The sequence below is a fragment of the Dreissena polymorpha genome, chromosome 10 (assembly GCF_020536995.1).
Source record: "Dreissena polymorpha isolate Duluth1 chromosome 10, UMN_Dpol_1.0, whole genome shotgun sequence".
NCBI lineage: Eukaryota > Metazoa > Mollusca > Bivalvia > Myida > Dreissenidae > Dreissena > Dreissena polymorpha.
Genome location: NC_068364.1, coordinates 32,569,339 through 32,584,357, shown reverse-complemented (window position 1 = coordinate 32,584,357; position 15,019 = coordinate 32,569,339). Strand labels below are relative to the sequence as shown.

General features: G+C 37.2%; 2 protein-coding genes across 3 annotated transcripts in view; one reads left to right on the top strand and one right to left on the bottom strand.

Moving 5' to 3' along the window:
• LOC127849021 (uncharacterized) overlaps window positions 1–15,019 on the bottom strand; it is a 330,113-nt gene that overhangs the window by 95,026 nt on the left and 220,068 nt on the right. The gene's annotated exons all lie outside the window — the stretch shown is intronic.
• The window catches only part of LOC127847190 (uncharacterized), a 233,394-nt gene that overhangs the window by 31,618 nt on the left and 186,757 nt on the right, over window positions 1–15,019 (top strand). For both annotated transcript variants that reach the window (XM_052378912.1, XM_052378913.1), the window contains exons 11-16: window positions 2,533–2,593; window positions 4,150–4,213; window positions 5,039–5,127; window positions 7,889–7,996; window positions 11,174–11,269; window positions 12,849–12,923. In XM_052378912.1, coding sequence (XP_052234872.1) covers window positions 2,533–2,593; window positions 4,150–4,213; window positions 5,039–5,127; window positions 7,889–7,996; window positions 11,174–11,269; window positions 12,849–12,923 — 493 coding nt within the window. The remainder of the gene's footprint in view (window positions 1–2,532; window positions 2,594–4,149; window positions 4,214–5,038; window positions 5,128–7,888; window positions 7,997–11,173; window positions 11,270–12,848; window positions 12,924–15,019) is intronic.

The window sequence follows — 15,019 nt, the reverse complement described above, 5'->3', positions numbered from 1 at the left end:
CATAAAATTGTGTAGGGGCTATATCTCAGATACAATACAAGATTTCAACATGAAACTTTATGAGTGTATACATATCAATGAGGTGAGGTGCAATGAACAAGAACTATAACTCTATACTTTCTTTTAAGGTCGTCATGGCGTAATGGATATGGTGTTGTTTTTGTATGATGACACTTTTCAACATGAAACTGCATGGGTGTGAAGATATCAAGGAGGATTGGTGCCTTGCACAAGATCCATAACCCTATACTTTTTTAGATAAGATTCATTGCCCTTTGTTTTTTTGTTTGATGTAACTTTTCAGGGCTTTATCTCTGATACGCTACTAGATTTCCCACATGAAACTTCATGGGTGAATAGATATCTATGAAAAGAATTGCAATGAAAAAAAAACACAATAACCCTACACTTTATTTTTACAAACATCCATAAACAAAATTTATTTGGCGGGGGATATAAATTCAACAAATTAGCTTGTTTTTATTTAACCCTTTCCGTCCCACAAGTAAACAACATAATACCAGAACAGCCTGCGAGTAACTGTTTGCTGCTTATATTATAATAATAAGTATCTAAGGGTTGGAAATGAAGCCTTTAAAAATTGAATCTAATAAGAAAGGTCTTAAATTAGATCTAACTTAAGGACTACAAACACGTCCAAATACGTATCTAAGTAGTAAAGGATTAATTTGAAATTTTTATCCATTGAAAATGCTTGAGAATTTAAGAAATATATTGACGGTATGCCTTATATTTTGCCCACACAACAGATTATTACTGTTATTTTGATTAATTTCAAGGAACAGTGTATTAACAGCCCACAAGCTTGTTTGTGATTATAATGGATGAATATTACAACTGGACAAGCTCTATGTAGACATGTCCAAGCTCTATGTAGACATGTCCAAGCTCTATGTAGACATGTCCAAGCTCTATGTAGACATGTCCAAGCTCTATGTAGACATGTCCAAGCTCTATGTAGACATGTCCAAGCTCTATGTAGACATGTCCAAGCTCTATGTAGACATGTCCAAGCTCTATGTAGACATGTCCAAGCTCTATGTAGACATGTCCAAGCTCTATGTAGACATGTCCAAGCTCTATGTAGACATGTCCAAGCTCTATGTAGACATGTCCAAGCTCTATGTAGACATTAATATCAATGTGCATTCACTCCTTTAGCTGTTGAAACAGAGTGTAAACATGTCAGGATTGCAGAAGTGGTGATAACTCAGTGCAATAACCCCTCCAGAACCAGATACAACTACACAAGAACAATAAATAAATTTATTTACAACATTAAAATAAACTATTTACAATATGATATGACTATCAAAAGAAAGAAACCAACAAAGTATCAAAGTTTATGGCCAGTTAACGTAGTTCAACTGTAGATGTTAGATGTAGTGGTGGAGCACTATTGAGTGTCACGACCTGAACCTATGTCCAGCAGTCAATGACCAGAACTGGAACTGAGTACCGGTCTTAGTGTTCTGCGACACAGCAAATTTCAAGCTATATCAAGCCCGAAAGAAGAGTGCAAATATCCCGAGCTGTATCAAGCCCGGAAGTAGACTGTAGATACCCGAGCAGACTATGCCCGGAAGAAGACTGTAATTACCTGAGCTGTATCGAGCCCGGAAGTAGTCTGTAGATACCCGAGCAGATGATGCCCGGAAGCAGAACGTTGTCAAACGCCGAGCAGACGTTGCCCGGAAGTAAAACGTACTGGTGACGTTTATGTGATCGGCCGTATACCGGTGCAAACGGTTCCCCGTATTCCGCCTTATAACGAGGTGTTGTCGTTAATGTCATCGAGTATGACGGCCTGTAGACTTGCGGATGCTCAAGTAGCACTAGCGTAACGCTAACGGTGGGTTGCCAAACGACTACCCACATTGAAACGGCCAAATGCCGTATGTTATGGACACTTACGTCCCAGCTATTGCTCTAGTCTCAAAGCTGTAACTGTCCGTGTATGTCAAATAGTCTGTCGATTTATACGTGTAACTGCCCAGCAGTGTCTACCGAAAAATCGAGGAACATGCTCTCCATGAACTCAAACTGAACAACTTTTCTTCAACTGACCAATAAAATTAGACATAAATTGATCATGTACACATCACCCGATATCGTACGACTAAAAGTGTAATTTACTGAGGCCCATAAGTCTTACTTTACAGAAAAACATAACAATTTACAAAAATATGAAGATCAAAGTTTCTTAAAACTTAACGTATTTAAATGTTTTGGCTTAAAATGTATCTTCTACCACACAGAATAATGTGGTTAACAAAAACTTGCTTAAAACCCCTATAATAACCATCAAACTGAAAAATCTGAAAACTTACATAACTAGACAAATGTAAAGTTCTATACAAATGAGGCCCGATAATTAACATAAAATAACATAGAAATGGGTTCAATCGTAAAACAGAGTTCTATGTAGACATTAATATCAATGAGCATTGACTCTTTTAGCTGTTGGAATAAGTGTATTTAGTCAATATCAATGTGCATTCACTCTTTCAGCTGTTGTTACTATCCACCCAATGATTTCCTCATCACTGGTGGGGCAGATGGAAAGATCAAGGTAAGTCCAGCTAGATTTATTTAAATTTCTGAGCCATGTGGTTTCATAGTAGTTGATTCTTTAATTTTTCTTTTTGAAAACCCCTTTTTAGGCCCTTTGACATAATTAATCAACAAACTAGAAGTACGCAGATTTTTCAACTTTTTATGCCCCCGGATCGATAGATCGGGGGTATATTGTTTTTGTCCTGTCTGTCTGTCATTCTGTCCAAAACTTTAACCTTAGTTAAAGTTTGATAACTTTTGCAATATTGAACATACAAACTTGATATTTACCATGCATGTGTATCTCATGGAGCTGCTCATTTTGAGTGGTGAAAAGTCAAGGTCATCCTTCAAGGTCAAAGGTCAAATATCATTGTATTTTTCTTTCCTAAAACTTTAATCTTCGTTAAAGTTTTATCATAACTTTTTTAATATTGAACACAGCAACTTCATATTTGGCATGCATGTGTATCTCGTGGAGCTGCACATTTTGAGTGGTGAAAGGTCAAGGTCATCCTTTAAAAAAAAAGATAAAAATAAAAATCATTTCTCCAATCAATCCAATCAATCACTTACTTACTTCTCGTGCAGCTGCACATTTTGAGTGGTGAAAGGTCAAGGTCAACCTTCAAGTCCAAAGGTCAAAATATAAAAAACATAAATTTTCAATACTTTTTTAATATTGAACACAGCAACTTCATATTTGGCATGCATGTGTATCTCGTGGAACTGCACATTTTGAGTGGTGAAAGGTCAAGGTTATCCTTCAATGTCAAAGGTAAAAAAAAGCGGCGCATTAGGGGGCATTGTGTTTCTGACAAACACATCTCTTGTTTTTTTTTAAACCCCTTTTTGGGCCCTTTGACCTAATTAATAAAAAAACAAGAACTATTTGGACAATATCCATACAAGACCACGCAAGGAACATTCCTGTGAAGTTTCACTCAATTCTGCTCAACAAAATATTTGAATAATTTCAAATAGCAGGCATCATTACACAAAATGGTCCAACAAACTGGATATCTCGTTTTTTACACAGTGTTTTTTTGGCCCAAAGTAACAGCCTTTGAAAGGCTCTTTCCCAATTGCAAAAAGTAAAAAAGGCTGTTTCTCAATGGCAGAAATTAGCATTTTTCCCCAAAAAACTAAACACAATTTCCAAAAACATGCCAAACTTTTCCAATAAACTCAATAGTTTGTTCATTGAGTTTATTCTACAGCAATTCAATTCCCTAACACTTAATAACATGAATTTTTTTAGAAAGCAATTAAACATGCATGCATAAACAATTGTTTTACTGTTATTTATAATCATATTAACAATGTTTATTTTTTCCCAATTTCATGGTCATCACGCATTTTAACCCAATCAAAAAGGCACAGGCTGTAAAATATAAAGCGAACACAAAATCGCTTCACTACATAAGAGTTAAAAATACACTTAAAAAAATATGAATACTGTTATTTATAGTAAAAATAAAAATAATTCATTTTCCCTAGTTTCCCAATCAAAAAGGTACAGGCTGAAAATATAAAGCTAAAAAAATCATTGTTACATGTTGTTTGTTGCAGTTGTTCAACGGCTCGGTGTTCAATCTGATGAATTCCTTCATTGCCCACCATGGACCTGTGACAGGTAGTGTAAGAAATATAGAGGATATTAGATGACGGGCCTGTAACAGGTTTGTGTAAGAAATATAAGGGATAAAAGGTGATGGTCCTGTAACAGGTAAGTGTAAGAAATATAGGGGATAGTAGGTAATGGGCCTGTGACAAGTTAGTGTAAGAAATATATAGGATATTAGATGATGGGCCTGTGACAGGTTAGTGTAAGAAATATAGGGGATAGTAGGTAATGGACCTGTGACACGTCAGTGTAAGATATATAGAGGATAGTAGGTGATGGGCCTGTGACAGGTAAGTGTAAGAAATATAGAGGATATTAGGTGATGGACCTGTGACAGGTCAGTGTAAGAAATATAGATGATATTAGGTGATGGGCCTGTGACAGGTTAGTGTAAAAGTATATGATGGGCCTGTAACAGGTTAGTGTAAGAAATATAGGGGATAGTAGTTGTCAGACACTGAGTAAGCGGCAGAAATTCTCCATGTTAAATGTTCAATTAGGGAAAATTTTGCATAATTTTAAAGATAATTCTCTTGTGGGATAAAGATCTGAGCTTGCATCTTGTATTGTGTCATCAAATCTTTTTATTAGAGTCCTATTCTGGGAAAACCAGAGTTTTATGCATGTGCCAAAAGTGTATTAGCCTGTGCAGTTTACACAGGCTAATCAGGGATGACACTCTCAGCTTTTATGGAATTTTAGGTTTTATCAAAGTTTCTCCTAAATGAATAACCAGTTTAAGCCGAAACTGTTGTCCCAGATTAGCCTGTGCAGACTGAGCATGCTAATCTGGGACAACGCTCTAAGCCCAGTTCTCAAATGATTGTTACTCAGGTCTAGAGGCCCACATGAATGATCCTCTGCTGTTCTCCTGCTCCCATGACGGAACTGTGAGAATCTGGCGGCTTGACACACTGCAGATTGTGAGTATTTTGTTTATGCCCCCAGTGGGGTGGCAAATAGCAGTTGAACTATCAGTCCATCAGTCTGTGCATCCGTCCGAAAACTCTAACATTGTTCATAACTTTTGCAATATTGAAGATAGCAACTTGATATTTGGCATGCATGTGTATCTCATAGAGCTGCGCATTTAGAGTGGTGAAAGGTCAAGGTAAAGGTCATCCTTCAAGATCAAAGGTCAAATGAATGGCTTTGAAGCGGCGCAATGGGAGCATTGTGTTTCTAACAAACACATCTCTCTTTAAGATTGTTTTTTTAAGAGAATAGTGGTCCATTCAAGTGAGTTTAGGCTTTGCAGATTCTGAGTATTATTAGTTTTGTACAATTGTTCAATAGTAGTCTAATTTATAAAATATCTTTTCTCTTTAAAAGCCTTTTTAGGCGGAATATATCAGGAATGAGTGTTACTGTTGTTTTTTTCAAAGGGAAAAATATTAATCCATCAAAGGGATTTTTTCAATTGTAAATATATAATATTTTGTTATCCAAAAATATAAGCAGTTTTTGCTGTAAAAGTAGTGTATCATTGCTCTTGATAATCACAGATTGTAAGGATTTTTAGCTTGACTATTATATATGAAATATACATAGTGGAGCTATCCTACTCACCCCTACGTCGGCGTTTCCGTTCTGTTCCATTAGCGTGCAAATGTTAAAGTTTTCGTGCTACCCCAATTATTTTCATTGTCCCTTGACATATTGCTTTCATGTTTTGCATACTTTTTACCAACATAACCTCAACCTATGAACAAGAGCAGACAACTCTATCAAGAATTTTGTCATAATCATGGCCCCTTTTCCACTTATAACATGCAGCAAATGTTAAAGTTTTTGTACTACCCCATTTATTTTCATGTTAAAGTTTGCGTACTACCCCAAATATTTCCTATATCCTTTGACATATTGCTTTTATATGTTGCATACTTGTTTACCAACATGACCCCAACCTATAAACAAGAGCAGACAACTCTTATCAAGCATTTTTGTCATAATTATGGCCCCTTTTACACATAGATTATTGAACATTTTGCTTAAAATGCCATAACTTCTTTATTTATGATCACATTTTATTATTACTTTGACAAAACAACACTTACCTGAATACCACAATGGATTCCACCCAAACAATACCTCACGCCCCTACCCAGAATCCCTTCCCCCCATTCTCCCCCCTCACAATTTTTTGTTTGTTAAACATCATCTAATAAATTACCACACCCCACATTATACCCCCCTCTCACCCCCCCCTACTGTCCCCCCCAATATATTTTTTTTAAACATCATCAAATAAATAACCCCACCCCACATTATAACCCCTCTCACCCCCCTACCCCCCTAAAAAAAAATGATTTTTCCTTTTTTTATTTTTGAAAGATTGTCTAATAAATGACCACAGCCCACATTATATCCCCTCTCAACCCCCCTCCCCCAACAATTTTTGTTCCTTTTTTTTTTTGAAAGATCGTCTTATAAATGATTGAATATGAACAATTTTCCCTTGATGGCTTACGTTATACTGTCAAGCACTCGAATAGTTGAGCGCGCTGTCCTTTGACAGCTCTTGTTATGTCCCCCAGTCTGTACAGGGGACATATTGTTTTTACCCTGTCTGTTTGTTGGTTTGTTTGCGTCAAACTTTAACATTGGCCATAACTTTGCAACATTGAAGATAGCAACTTGATATTTGGCATTTTGAGTGGTGAAAGGTCATGGTCATCTTTCAAGGTCAAAGGTCAAATATATGTGGGGGGCATAGTGTTTCACAAACACATCTTGTTTGTTTATAAAAAGAATGCAATCCAAAAACGTTAGTAGTTTTTTTCTAAAAGAAGACCATGCTAGATTTTGAGTATTGCACTCTTATCAACATGGTTGTGTTTTCAGAAAATAAATGATGTTTGAATTTTCAGACTTAAAGAGCAAAAGCCTCAATGGCTCACCTAAAACTAAAACAGGCATTAATTTTTCAGTAGGGCCATGAAAGGCAAACTGCCATCCCACCGACCCCATCTAATTTTTCAACGGAAAAGAATTGCCCTGCCTGCCCCTTGAGGCTGTTTTTTTTTTCCCAACAAATAAGGAACGATTTTGGAAGATTGCATTGAAGCATGTTTAGGGAGCAAGTTTCATTTGACAAACATGTGACTTATTGAGAGTTTATGATTTTTTTGTCTTGCGCCATATGCTGCCAGAGTAACTGCAGACCAGCCCGTGCTTTTGCGCAGGCTGATTAGGATCTACCCTGTTTCCTAATGAGACCAATGAATCTTGACTTTATAGCGGACATGGTAGCTACTGACCAGGTTAAGCAAATGCAGGGCTGGAGTGGAGCTGCGCTGTCCTCATATTGCATAAGACCCATTTTTGCTTAGCGTTGCTCACAGAGATGGTTTGCTGAATATCTACTCATATAATTGTTGTGTGTTGCGGACATGGTAGTTACTGACCAGGCTTAGTAAATGTGGGGCTGGAGTGGAGCTGTGCTGTCCTCATATCGCATAAGACCCTTGTTTGCTTAGCGTTGCTCACAGAGATTGTTTGCTGAATATCTACTTATATAATTGTTGTGTGTTGCGGACATGGTAGTTACTGACCAGGCTTAGCAAATGTGGGGCTGGAGTGGAGCTGCGCTGTCCTCATATCTCATAAGACCCTTGTTTGCTTAGTGCGACAAGTATGAGGTTTACTGTATATCTACTCATAAAATTGTTGTATGTGTTGCAGTTCACGAGGCTTGATGTAGGGGAGAAGATCTACAAAATGGGACTGCTGTCTATCGCAGAGTTCTATATCCAAACCAAGAAGGATATACTGGTCTACAGTCTTAATCAGGTATTGTGGTTGTTAACATTAGCAGTTAGATATTACTCTCTTTTTCTAGAGTACCATACTTTACCATGTATTACTTGCATTTGTATATCCCCTTGTTGCACAATAGGTGCCAAGTTTCTTTATAAGATAACTTTCATTTCCGCCATTTTGGCATTACAAAATTAGGTTTTAATTCATACATGCCAGACATTCTTTCACAATAAAATTCGCTTTTTAAGCTCTTTCTGGCTAAAACTTACCATCGCTAATCCCTTTATTGCCCCCAATTAACAACCCACTTCTACTACTCGAGTGCACCAGTGTCGTTTTTGACACCTTATCAGCGATTTATCGGCAACTTATTGATTTAATCAGCATTCACACCATGGTGTTTGATTTTTAGCTCATCTATTTTTTGAAAAAAAATTATGAGCTATTGTCATCACCTTGGCGTCGGCGTTGGCGTTGGCGTTGGCGTCGGCGTCCGGTTAAGTTTTGCGTTTAGGTCCACTTTTCTCAGAAAGTATCAATGCTATTGCATTCAAACTTGGTACACTTACTTACTATCATGAGGGGACTGGGCAGGCAAAGTTAGATAACTCTGGCATGCATTTTGACAGAATTATGTGCCCTTTTTATACTTAAAAATTGAAAATTTTGGTTAAGTTTTGCGTTTAGTTCCACTTTTCTCAGTAAGTATCAATGCTATTGCATTCAAACTTGGTACACTTACTTACTATCATGAGGGGACTGGGCAGGCAAAGTTAGATGACTCTGGCATGCATTTTGACAGAATTATGTGCCCTTTTTATACTTAGAAAATTGACAATTTTGGTTAAGTTTTGTGTTTAGGTCCATTTTATTCCTTAAGCATCAAAGCTATTGCTTTCATACTTGCAACACTTACTAACTATCATAAGGGGACTGTGCAGGCAAAGTAATGTAACTCTGACTGGCATTTTGACAGAATTATGTGCCCTTTTTATACTTAGAAAATTGAAAATTTGATTAAGTTTTGTGTTTAGGTCCACTTTATTCCTACAGTATCAAAGCTATTGCTTTCATACTTGCAAGATTTATGAACTATCATAAGGGGACGGTGCAGGCAAAGTTATGTAACTCTGACTGGCATTTGGACGGAATTATGGGCCCTTTATACTTAGAAAATTGAAAATTTGGTTAAGATTTATGTTTTGGTCCACTTTACCCCTAAATTATCATAGATATTGCTTTCATACTTGGAACTCTCACAAACTATCATAAGGGTACAGTAAAAGGACAAGTTGCATAACTCTGGTTGTCATTGTTACGGAATTATGGCCCTTTTTTGACTTAGTAACTTTTAATATATGGTTAAATTTTGTGTTTCGATCCACTCGAAGTATCAAGGCTATTGCTTTCAAACTTCAAATACTTACATGCTATCATGAGGTTACTGTACCTGGCAACTTGAATTTTACTTTGACCTTTGAATGACCTTGACTCTCAAGGTCAAATTATTAAATTTTGCTAAAATTGCCATAACTTCTTTATTTATGATTAGATTTGATTGATACTTTGATGAAACTACTCTTACCTGACATACCACAATAGACTTCACCCAAACCATCCCCCGTGCCCTCCTCCCCCCCCCCCTCCCCCCTCCCCCCCCCCTAATTTTTTTTTTTTTTTTTTTTTTTTTTAAGATCATCTCACAAATGACCACCACACCCTCACACTATACCCCCACCCCACCCCACCCCCCCCCCCCAATTTTTTTTTTTGTTTTTTTTTTTCGCTTTTTTGGAAGATAATGTAATAAATGTCCACAACCCCACACTATACACCCCTCTTCACTCCACTCCTCCCTCCTTTGTGATTGAAAATGAGAGTCCCTTCACCTTTAAAAAGAAAATAGATGAGCGGTCTGCACCCGCAAGGCGGTGCTCTTGTTTATAGGGGTCACTAATTGCTATAGAAAGATGCATCATACAGAAATAAACGCCACCTGCGTTTGTATTTTATGGCCCAATCAAGTCCAACGATACTATTATCCTGTGTATTATACAACCTAAGGCTATAAAACCTGTTTAAAACATCGATTTTGTACATCAAACAAATTGAATGCTGACCAATACACATTGATGTTTTTCACAAATTACCTTTCGTTTTCGACTGATTTTCAGAAAAAATATTGTACTTATTGCATCAATCTTAATTAAGAGTTAATTTACGATTGGTTGAATAAGAATAGTGCTCAATGCGCTCACATCATGTCACACGATTTACATATGTTCAAGGCGATATCCCTGTACCGATTTGATGTCAAATAGAGGCATAAGGGGATACCCCACATTTCAGTTTATGGAGTGTGTTTACTTCCGGAAAATGGAGAACGACTGTGTTCACGAACTTCTGAACACACATTTATCGTCAATATTGGGCAGAAATTTAGAGTTTTTGTAAGTAATATACTGACTACTGACTAAAGAAAGGTGGAATGATTGATCGTTTTAGGTGTCCCGCTTTTTGGTCAAATGTCCCAACAATTGTTTTATGGAAAGTCCAGATTTGGACCTGAAAAATTCTGTCATGTATGGTTTTATATGAATATAGGAACTTGTTCAAAGAATATTGCATTTTTTGATGTTCATTTAATGGTTAAAATTGATTAATGTAAACATCAGTAATTAAGAGCTCAAGTATGATACAAGAGCAGGATTTCAGAAAGATTTTTTTCTACCCCCCCTGTCCTTTGGATAAAAAAAGTATTGCATAAACCACTTAGCAATTTAAGCTGTTCAATACAACATGCCTTTGATATTTTGCAATCCACATATTGTCACAAAATACAACAAAGACATCAGAAGCATTCCAAATTATTCAATTTTTTTCTGGTTTGTAACGGTTTATAATGTTATCAGTTTCCAATTATGATTAATCATGAACAAAAATGTATTTTCAGTGCAAGTCTGTTTCATTTGCAGTGATTTTTTTCACCATTCTGGGAATGGGGCCGGGTCCCTTTGAATTGGAAAAACTCGCAGTTTTTGTATTATTTACTTTTTTCCATAGGAAATAGGGCCATATACCAGACCTGATTTTCAACGAAAAAACATTGATTTGTGTTATTTTGCTCCCTGATTACTAAACTTTTCCATGATGCGTGTACACGTCTTATCCTGAACTCTTGTAATGGCGCATAATTGTTTTTCGCAGTTCTACCAATTCTTCTCACCTGTTGAGTCTGAGACCAAACGGCTGATGAACTGCCGAGCCAAAGGTCGTCAAAACAGAATTCTAGGATCCACTGAGGTAAGAGAATTGTCTGTCTAACAAAGGCCGTCAAAACAAAATTCTAGGATCCACTGTGGTGAGAGTATTGTCTGTCTAAAAAAGGCCTTCAAAACAGAATTCTAGGATCCACTGTGGTAAGAGAATTGTCTAACAAAGGCTGTCAAAACATAATTCTAGGATCCACTGAGGTAAGAGAATTGTCTGTCTAACAAAGGCCATCAAAAAATAATTCTAGAATCCACTGAGGTAAGAGAATTGTCTGTCTAACAAATCGTCAAAACAGAATTCTAGGATCCAATGAGGTAAGAGAATTGTCTGTCTAACAAAGGTTGTCAAAACAGAATTCTAGGATCCACTAAGGTAAGAAAATTGTCTGTCTAACAAAGGCTGTCAAAACATAATTCTAGGATCCACTTAGGTAATAGAATTGCCTGTCTAACAAAGGCCATCAAAACAGAATTCTAGGATTCACTGAGGGAAGAGAATTGTCTGTCTAACAAAGGCTGTCAAAACAGAATTCTAGGATTCACTGAGGGAAGAGAATTGTCTGTCTAACACAGGCTGTCAAAACAGAAATCTAGGATTCACTGAGGTAAGAGAATTGCCTGTCTAACAAAGGCTGTCAAAACAGAAATCTAGAATTCAGTGAGGTAAGAGAATTGTCTGTCTAACAAAGGCCGTCAACACAGAATTCTAGGATCCACTTAGGTTAGAGCATTGTCTGTCTAACAAAAGTAATCTGCTAGCCTGAATAATTCTGCAATAACAATAGACAGTTCAAATTTTCTCTAATCTTTGTGCTTAGATTTAGAAATTTTTACTACCGTAACACGCTGTTTATAATGCGCATTTATGTTTAACGCGCATCTACTTTTTGAAGCAAAAAAATCTGGAAAAAAATAAAGGGGAGCAGAACGGTGTGAGTTACCGTAACTCGGTAACTGACAAGGAAAAAATCTCTTGGCATGGCTGTAGTGGTGTAAAATGCGCATCAAATTTTAAAAATTAAATTTTGGGGTAAAAAAAGTGCACGTTATACACAGCGTTTTACGGTTGCTCAGAGTTCAAATTAGCATCATTTTGGAAAAACCATGAGGCTTAATTGTTATGCGTAAAGTGTCATCTAAAATAAGCCTCTGCAGTCTGCACAGGCTCATCAGGGATGACTCTTTCTGCTTTCAAGAAATTATTCTTTGAAATTGAGTTTCTTTTTATAAAAAATCTAGTTTGATTTTATGATGAGGATGATGTTGATGATGATGATGATAATGGTGATGATGATGATGATAATGGTGATTGTGAGATGATGATGATGATGATGATGATGGTGATGATGATGATGATGATGATTGTGATGCTGATGATGATGATTGTGATGATGATGATGATGATGATGATGATGATGATGATGATGATGATGATAATGATGATGATGATGATTGTGAGATGATGATGATGATGATGATGATGATGATGATGATGATGATGATGATTGTGAGATGATGATGATGATGATGATGATGATGATGATGATGATGATAAAGCATTAAGCCCTGGTTTTCCAGAACAAGGCTCATTAATACAAACTATGTTTCAGGACGGCAGTGTCCGATTGTTTTCACCAGTGACCGGCCTCACGCTGACCATCATATACCCCATGGCTTCATTCCAGGTATACTTTGGAATTATATATTCATTTTTAGCTGCAACATGTGAATTTTTCTTATACCATATGCCACCAGCGTTAAGTTTTTTCACCATTGTTTTGCGATGGGGCCCGGTCCGTGTGGATTGGAAAAAATTGCGGCGTTTTAATTAAAATTGGGAAATAAGTATTTCGGTTTTTCTAACAAATGATTCAAAATTGAGAATAAAATAATTCTTTTAATACTACATTTTACTAAGGTAAATGTTATAGAGATGGATAGGAGATAAACTAAATAATTACATAGATCTTTAAAAAAAGGGAAGAAATTTTTGGAAACTTTCCATTGGAAATTTTTAGGTCCCAATCAGGAAAAAAAATACTTTTTTCCATTGGGAATGGGGCCGTATACCCATTATATAAAACACTAGCGTTGCGCCAGACCAGCTTGCGCAATCCCAGAGTCTTGGGGAATGGGGCCGTATACCCATTATATAAAACACTAGCGTTGCGCCAGACCAGCTTGCGCAATCCCAGAGTCTTGGGGAATGGGGCCGTATACCCATTATATAAAACACTAGCGTTGCGCCAGACCAGCTCCCTTGTATTATATAAAACACTATAAAACACTAGCGTTGCGCCAGACCAGCTTGCGCAATCCCAGAGTCTTGTTTGGAGCTACCTTGTCCTCTTTAAAGTCATGCAAGGTTTCTTGGTCTCATTTGCGGACAGGTAGCTCCTTACCAGACTGCCTGAATGTGCAGGCTGGTCTGGAGCTATGCTGGGTGCATATGTTATAAGACCATTTTTCCCATACTGCGCTAATTTATTGTTGTTTATTGGTTGATAGGCAACAATTTTGAGTCTTGAGCGAAGGTATTTAAATACAAGGATTTTTATGCAAGTTAATTAAAAGCCATGCATCAAAGCTACAAAGAACTGTTTATTGACTGATGAATAATGATAATCTGAATATTTTTTTTATTCTCACATGACAGTGCTCCAGCTAGGCCTAAATCGAAGGGCGCCGCGCCCTGCCCTCCCGAACCTCCGCCATGCCCCCCCGAATCTCCGCCCTGCCCCCCCCTCAAAAAAAAAAAATGGGAATAATACAATTATTTATAACATATAAATTAACATGCAATAGAAAGCATTCCAGAAACACCCGCGCGCTCGAACGTGCCCTTTTCACAAAATACTGCGCGTCGAAAGTGCCCTTTTGACAAAAAAGCCACCCTGCCCTTTTCAAATTCTAGCTGGAGCACTGCATGATTTTATTAAACATTTTGCAATTTATATAAATAACTAAATTTTGCTCACTCATCACAGCGAAGATATTTTACTCCACTCTGCTTTGTGTCAGGACTACTTTAAAAAAATTGGTAATGAGTAATAAAATAAAATTATATATTCTATGCAATATACAATAAAAAAAAAACTACTTTTCAATTAGATGTTGATATAGGCCTTTTTGTGAGAAAACGGAGCTTGATGCATGTGCGTAAAGTGTCAGTAAAGTGTTGTCCAAGATTAGCCTGTGCAGTCCACACAGGCTAATCAGGGACTACACTTCTGTCTAGAGCGGATTTTCTTAAAATTACAAGAGACATTCTTTAAACAAACAATTCCATGAATAAGAAAAGTGTCTTCCCTAATTAGCCTGTGCACAAGCTAATCTGGGCAGACACTTTACACACATGCATTAAGCCCTATTTCACAAGCTAATCTGGGCAGACACTTTACACACATGCATTAAGCCCCATTTCACAAGCTAATCTGGGCAGACACTTAACACACATGCATTAAGCCCCATTTCACAAGCTAATCTGGGCAGACACTTAACACACACAAGCTAATCTGGGCAGACACTTTACACACATTCACTAATCCCATTTCACAAGCTAATCTGGGCAGACACTTAACACACATGCACTAAGCCCCATTTCACAAGCTAATCTGGGCAGACACTTTACACATGCATTAAGCCCCATTTCACAAGCTAATCTGGGCAGACACTTTACACATGCATTAAGCCCCATTTCACAAGCTAATCTGGGCAGACACTTTACACACATGCACTAAGCCCCATTTCACAAGCTAATCTGGGCAGACACTTTACACAC